Genomic DNA, 7,932 nt, shown 5'->3' with positions numbered 1-7,932 from the left:
GTCTTAACTTGGGCAGTGTCCACTTCTAACAAACATCACTTGGGCAGTGTCCACTCTATTATGTGGCCCACACGAGCACTGGATCAGGCTTAATTTGGGCCCTAGCCCTAAAATGACACGACAAAAAGAATGGGCGGCATGAATTATACACATACATCAATGTTGACCTCGATGTATGGTTAAATTCTCAGGTTGTGGCTGTAATGCAGTATAGGTCATGGTTGTAAAGGTCGTAGTTTTCATGGGTCGCAGTTGTCATATTATATGGATCGTGATTGTCATGGATCGTGGTTGTCATGGGTCATAGTTACCATGGATCATAGTTATCATGTTATATGGGTCATGGTTCTCATGTTATATGGGTCGTGATTGTCATATTATATGGGTCGTGGTTGTCATATTATATGGGTCATGGTTGTCGTGGGTCATAGTTATTATATTATATGGGTCATGGTTTTCATGTGATATGGGTCACGGTTGTTACATGTTCACTTCCTTTACTACCAAATGAAAAGATAGTCATTAGTACAATAGCTTAAGGCCCACAATGGGGTGATCCGTTCCATCCACCTTGTCGGCCTGCTCGCCGTGGGCCTAAAACGTCCTGACTTGGAAAGTGTCTACTTCTAACAAACATCACAGTGAGTCTGGAAAGTTTCAACAGCGGGTTCCATTATCACCATTATTTTCTTTTATGTGACCCACACTAGCTCTAGATCAGGCTGCTATTTGGGCCCTAGCCCTTAAATGACACGACAAGAAGGATAGGCAGCATGGATTACACACATACATCAATGTGGGCCCCACGAGTCTGGTCATTGCCCATGCATAAAAAAGGTTCCATACACATCACTTTATTGGCATTAAACACGTAACTTCTTATTCCATAGAAAACGTACAACTACTTAAACAAGGATAAGAGCATTTTGGTCCAAGTAATTTTTGAAAGCTTGTCATAAGGCCACTTTTAAGATATATGGACTGTTGTAGCTTTCTAGGTAATTTATTGAAACTTTTATGCGTGTAAATCTCTCTGTCTATGATGTCCGTGTGCCTGCTCAATACAAGCAAAAGTAACATCCCACCTTAATCCATTGTTCTGCATAGCAGATTACAGTAGCTAGTAGTTGTGAAACATCCAATCTCCCCTTTGTTTCCCCGGGTAAAAACAAGATCACAACTTATTCACTTGGCTTGTGAATTTTCTGTCACGTTAGGTTATTTATTCTTCAATGAATTTGGAGGTGGTACCGAGTGTGGGCTCCTTGAGCATGTTTTCAACCTGCACCACAAATCTCTCCATGGCTGTCTCAGGCAAGCAAATCGGTATCACAATCCCGTCTTCCCCTTTTGCATTCCTAATCGGTACATAAAAGCTTGACACCCCAGGGATAGCCCCCACACCTCCCATGGCTACCCCACCATAAACAGGCTTTCCCCACCCGAAATCCACATCCCCAAACCCAACATGCGTTAGATCCGATACGAGGAACGTGCGCACTACTGTAAAGTGGGGCCGCCCCTTGATCACCATCAGGTCCGCCAGAGATTGCATGTACTCTTGTGTGACGTCAGATTTCACCTTACGCACTAGTTCCAGCGCATACCCCAACGGATTCTGACACAATTTCCCGGCCGGCGAGATCGCCGCCGGGAGTGCAATCGCATTCCCATAGTAGCCCGTTGGCAGCGGCGGCTGGTACTTGGCGCGTGCGTTAACGGCGAAGATGATCCTCACTTGCTCATCTGGGTCGGGCTCCACAGCGATTGTGCGGCAGCGCCAGAGGGATGCGGTCAGCAGCTCAAACTTGGAGCACGTGCGAAGGTGGTGCGGCAAGTGCTTCCTGAGGGTAGATATCTGGCTGGGACCAAAGAAAAAGGAACGTTGGGTCATCTCATTGAGAGGTTTTATGGTGCCTTTTGTATCGGCCACTTGGTCGTACTCCCGGTGCACGTATGTCACGCGTGGCGGGTCCCGTGCGCTGAGCAGCTCCCTTTGCCACACGGGCAGCACAGATGGGGCCCGTGCATAGCATGCCAGCTCCCCCACGGCGGTCATGAATTGGACAATCCCAATACCATCGCTTATGGAATGGCTGAATCGTAGGCCAAAGATAAAACCGCCACATGTGAGACGGGTCACCTGTGCATGTTTCACAACGTTAAAAATAACAATATCATATGATGAATGATAGGTGATTAAAGAACATGAGTCACGTTTTCTGCCTGAAACTCTGCAGGTTTCTCTTGGCAGCGAGCGATCAGCATGAGAACTAAGCCCACGTTGCATAAACAATCTCATCACCCACCATTAGAGCAATTATATCCACGTGTCAAAACCTTAAATGGTTTATTTGACAGCAATTACACTAAATGACGGTAATCAGCTATGCTAATAAGTGGATAGAGGAATTTTATAATATATTTACCAGAATTTGAGTTTGATTGATAAGACAGTGTGAACATCTCTCTAAAGTTGTAATCACCTGAACTAAAAGCACTGGGCAGTTAACGATGTCTCCAGTGCCAGGGACGTCATAGAGAAGCTCCTCAAAATATGGAAACGGAGGCTGCAGTGTATCCCCGAACTGCTTGAGGCTGACATTTGCGTCGGCCTCTATGAACACCACGCCTTCTCCCGTGCACTCTACCATCAGCTTACAGCCAGGCCCTTCTCTAAGTCTACCGGCAAATGGGTAGTAGAAAACAAGCGCCTCTGCTAAAGCGTCTCTGATTACCCGTGCCGGATCCAGCCCTCCCAACAAAGGATTGCTGGGGTAGAACTGTATGATAGGGATCTGGCAACGGAGGCCTTGTTGGTCGTCGATGTCGGACAGGTTTTTGAATTCATAAGGCGTGGGCTTAGCAGGGGAAACTAACACTGGCTCGCGTCTTGTGACAGAGGTGACGAAAGAAGAGGTCATTTGAGGAAATGGGTTGTTGTGAGGAAGGAAGAAGTTGCTGGATGAGGTATTTGAGTGTAATGAGGAAATGGGTTGGTTAATTGGCTGGTGGCAGGGAGAATGGCCAATCCGTTCCGGTCTCAACCACACAAATGGCATTAGAAGATAAGGGAAGCGGCCCAGGTGGGCCTACTATGACGATTTTCCATCCGTTTTGTGAGTTCATTTTAAAACATGAGGGACAAAAATGAACCGTACCTAATTCTCAAGTGGACCAAAATTGTGAGAATTGAATTCCAATAGTTGAAATATTCCTGGGCGACAGAAGTTTTGAATCATTCTAATATTTGTTTTTTTCAGTTCATCCCAGTATTAATGATGTTATTAACGGTATGGATAGCATGTAAACATCACTGTAGAACTCAGGGAGGTTTCAACGGTATAAATTTCCCCAACCACCTTTTCCTTTAGTATGGCCCACTTGAGTGGTGGATCATGCTCAATTTTATTATCATAGCTTAAAATGAGCTCACAAAACCGATGGACAGGGTGGATTCCATACAAACATCACGGTGGGCCCCACCTGGTTCCCAGCGCGGGAACTTCTGTGAAAGGCTTTCGCAGTAAATCTGCGTCTGAAGGGAAGTGGATTGGCTGGTGTACCACACACCAGCCATATAGCTGGTATTAGTGGTGGGCAACTTAGGCCCGATCCGGTGGATCCGACCCGACCAGACCCGACTCGGTACCGTTCCCAACAGAACTGACGATCTGATCGGGCCTAATCAATTCTGATGGGCCAGATCCAGAAGTATTTCGAATCAGGTACGGATAGCACTGTATCCGAACAGATCCGGTCCGAATACCCGGACCGAATGGGTCCGAACAGACCCGACCCGGCTTTGATGTCAGGTATACTATAAATACCCTTTTTTCACTCGAACGATTTACCCTATCTCGTTTTCCTCCCAAAGTTTTTACCCTAGCTCGATTTTTCCCCAAATGTCTCTCGCTTGAACCATTCCAGGCCACCACTCCAGCCCGATGCTCGTCGCTCGATCGGCTCTTCCTCTCCTCTTCTTCTTACTCTCCTCTTCGCTGCTACCTACCCGACGTCCAGTCGTCCCGTCCATCCCTGTCTGCATCTAATCGGGTAAGGGTCGGGGTCTAGCAGTGGTCGGGGTCCATCCGTCCATAGTCGTTGCCCGTTGGTGGCCCGCTGGTGGTCCGTTGCCCGCTAGTGGCCCGCTGCTCGCTGGTGGCCCCCTGTATTTCTGTTTGCATTTCATTTCTGTCTGTCAATCTTGGAATTTAAGTTGTTGGATTTTCAGGTTCATCGAGTCGAACCAGTTATCTGGAGATCTTCCTGCGGAACTTGGGAATCTCACCAACGTAGAGAAATTGTAAGGCCTTTCTCTCTTATTTCAGAAATTCTACATGATCTCTATTACAGAATATCTCTAAAAAATGATTAGTAGATTGTTTGGTATAAATTTGTATCATTCAGTTTCAGTTTTGGGGTGGGTATTTGTTTGATTTATTTCTGTTATATTTTTCACGTCTGTATCATTCAGTTTCAGTTTTGGGGTGGGTATTTGTTTGATTTATTTCTGTTATATTTTTCATGTCTGTATCATTTAGTTTCAGTTTTGGGGTGGGTATTTGTTTGATTTATTTCTGTTATGTTTTTCATGTTTGTATGGGATGCTTTTTCATGTCTGTTTCATTCAATTCAATTCAAGATTTTGAATTGACGGGTTTTCAGAACTAGGATACTTAAAATCACAAAAGACATTATTTCATTTTAGCCCCAATTGGAGCAATGTTAAGCTTCTACTAAAACTTGAAAGTACATAGAGCATGGACCACCTGAGTTTTTTTATCAGGCTATCTGTCTTTGTACATTCACTTTATGCCTGTTGGTTATAGTTGGGTAATGGGTTTGACGAAAGATACAAACTTATGGTTGGCATCCCTTCCATTATTCCATAGGGGTGGCCACTTGAGTTGTGGATCACTAATCTGATTATTTATTTTTATTTTGGCCTCACAACCAAGACTCAATGGATGGAACCTCATGAATGGAGTGGATTTTATATATAGAACTAGTGGGCCCCACAGCTCTTAGGTTTTTTATGGATTGTGTAGAACCGGTGCTGAGGGTCCCATGTAAACGAAAAGCGGTGGGGCCATGTAAAAATAGAGTTGTAGGGAGCCCATTCCTACAATTGCAGTTACATGGAGCCCGTGTAAGCAAAAAGCTGTGGGGTCCACCGTGATGTGGGTGTGATACTTTGGCCAGCTCACCCAAAAATGTGACGGACCCTAGACTGAAGCGAGCTATGCTACAGGAAAAGGTGATGATTGAACATTTATCATTGAAACCTTCTCTAGGGTCATTGAAGTTTTGTATCAGGATAATATTTGTGTTTTTCGTTTATCCTTACAGTTATAATTGAAACTGTATGAACAATTTGGATACCATATAAATATCATGGTGGGCCCAAGGAAGTGTCAATGGTGAGTGTCTCCATCCCCACTGTTTTGTGGCGCATTAGAGTTTTGGATGCATTCAATACGCACGGTTTCCTGTGGTGTGGCCCACTTCAGGTTTGAATCTGCTTCATTTTTAGGCTCATGCCCTAAAATAAGCCGGCAAAAATGATGGACTGCTCACCAGAGACAATCCGGCAGCTCCAATTATCACATCCACATGCTCCCCACCAAAGACAACTATGGATAAAAAGAACATCAAACATAGGAGTGATGTTAGGCAATTTTCATAATCTTATGCGCAAGGTACAGTTACCTACCAAGGGAGAAGTAACTACTTTCGTTGATTAATAAACATGGGATAGACATTCTCATGTATCATGACTCCATCGTAAGTACATACCAAGGGAGATGGAATTACTTTCGTTGATTAATAATGGGTAGAAGTAATTACTTTCATTTCTATTTATAGTTTTATGTGAACATGAACATGCAACTGTCTATTTAATCATTACTTTATTTTTTTCCTAAATTATTATTATGACTTGTTAGTTTATAGTTGTGACTTGTGAGTTGTGAATGTTACTTGTAAGTTAGATAATTAGTTATCCGTTTGAGGATTTCTATGTGGTCATACATAGATATGGTGTGTTTTTGGTGGCATAGAAATCGCTCAAATTGTCCCATTTTTGGACAGTTCAAGGTTAGATGGATAGTATTGTTTCATATAATCTGTTTAAATGTTCATGCCTGATTCGCGGTCCATCTACTCGTTTCTCTCTGGATATGTTTCTTCCGTTTCGTATCCAATGTCAAATATCTTTACATTGCTTTAGATATATGACATCGGAATGTAACGTAAGATCAACTTATCTGGAGAGGCACGGGGAGATGCTGCCGGATTTTCGGCGTGGACGTTTAAATGGGAATATGGAAGTATTACAATCTATCTAACCTTGAATGGGTAACTAATTTAGGATTTAGTATAACTCTGGTAGCATTAGATTGCTAATGTTAATATGATTTAGCATATTTTAACTATCAAATGGAAAGTGAGGGCCTTTCCAATACCCTATCCCTGGCCCCCGGTGGTCGATCAATTACATCACCTATGATCCTTAAAGATGAAGGATTAGGTCTTGAACATGAAGAGGTGCCCATCGGCGTCGTTAATACTAATACCACACAGTCACATGTTGCGGGAAAATCGAAGAAGAGGTCTGCAGTGCGGGAAGATTTTGAAGAAGTAACCCTTAAGAACAGCCAAGTGAAGATACAATGCAAGTACTGCAAGAGTTATTACACTAAGCAAGCAGATGGTTCGACCACAACGTTAAAGAAACATATTTCAATGTGTCATAAAAAAGTGAGAGGTACGACAAGGCAACAAACACTTTCAGTTTCGCAATCTGTAGAGGGTCCGTCAGTGTCTATCTACAAGTATGACAGAGAGTCGGTGAATGAGTGGACGGCGAAGTTAATTATTATAAATGAAAGACCATTTCAGATGATAGAGAGTCCTACTTTTGTTGGACTAGCCAGATGCCTTAACCCCAAATACGAGAAGGTCTCTCGTACAACAATCAAGAGGGTGTGTATGAAGATGTATGAAAGCGAGAAGGTCAAGTTGAAAGGAGAGTTGAAAACGATTTCCCAAATTAGCCTGACATTAGATTTGTGGACTGCATCCAATCAACGAAAGGGGTATATGTCCGTAACCGCTCACTACGTTGATGCTGAATGGAGGCTTTGCAAGAGAATAATAAACTTTCATTATCTTGCGCCTCCTCATAGTGGTTTGATGATTTCATACTGCATACACAGATGTCTTATGGAGTGGAGAATTGGGAAGAAGATCTCCATAATTACTCTAGACAATGCCTTTGCAAATGATAGCGTAATAATTAATTTGCGCAACCAATTTAAGGTGACCGGTGACCTGTATTTCGGTGGAAAGATATTTCATGTTAAGTGTTGTGCCCACATCCTAAACTTGATTATTATACAAGATGGCCTTCAAACAATCAATCCAACGATCGAGAATATAAGAGAGAGTGTGAAGTACATATGGGGGTCACCTTCACGATTACATGCATGGAATGAGATCGTGAAGCGGTTGAATTTGTTAACTAAGAGAACGATGAACTTGGACGTCACGACACGTTGGAATTCAACTTTTGAAATGTTGGATTTAGCGATAGATTTGAGACCCGCATTCCATCACTATGCAGAGCATGATAGTGCGTATGCTTGGCTGCCTTCTAAAGATGATTGGTCAAGAGCTGAATCAATTCGCAAGTTCCTTTCTGTTTTTTACAACTGCATGAAGAAATTTTCATATTTCAAATATCCAACAGCAAATATATTTCTGCCTGAACTTTGGAAGGTAAAAGATGCCTTGCGCAAAAGCAGTAGTGGACAAGACTTTTTACACTTTATGATTATGGGTATGCAGGTAAAGTTTGATAAGTATTGGTCTGAGTGTAGTCTAGTAATGGGTATTGCGGTCGTTCTTGATCCCTGATACAAGATGTAT

The 7,932-nt window shown here is 43.0% G+C and overlaps 1 protein-coding gene across 1 annotated transcript; it reads right to left on the bottom strand.

Annotated features, from left to right (window-relative positions):
- Positions 1-1,163: 1,163 nt before the first annotated feature.
- Positions 1,164-3,071, bottom strand: LOC131247858 (benzyl alcohol O-benzoyltransferase-like). Its single transcript, XM_058247773.1, has 2 exons — positions 2,487-3,071; positions 1,164-2,143 (listed from the first exon to the last, which is right to left on the bottom strand). The coding sequence occupies exons 1-2, from the start codon at positions 3,060-3,062 to the stop codon at positions 1,223-1,225; spliced, it is 1,497 nt and encodes a 498-aa protein (XP_058103756.1). The 5' UTR covers positions 3,063-3,071; the 3' UTR covers positions 1,164-1,222.
- Positions 3,072-7,932: the final 4,861 nt, after the last annotated feature.

The sequence above is a fragment of the Magnolia sinica genome, chromosome 6 (genome assembly GCF_029962835.1).
Source record: "Magnolia sinica isolate HGM2019 chromosome 6, MsV1, whole genome shotgun sequence".
NCBI lineage: Eukaryota > Viridiplantae > Streptophyta > Magnoliopsida > Magnoliales > Magnoliaceae > Magnolia > Magnolia sinica.
Note: the sequence above shows the minus strand (reverse complement) of the source record. Positions and strands in the feature narration are given on the sequence as shown.

Excerpts from the sequence above, each read along its gene's own strand:
- LOC131247858 (XM_058247773.1), bottom strand. The coding sequence starts at position 3,062 with ATGCCATTTGTGTGGTTGAGACCGGAACGGATTGGCCATTCTCCCTGC. Across the intron at positions 2,144-2,486 it reads GCCCAGTGCTTTTAGTTCAG|GTGACCCGTCTCACATGTGG; the intron begins GTGATTACAACT and ends AAACATGCACAG.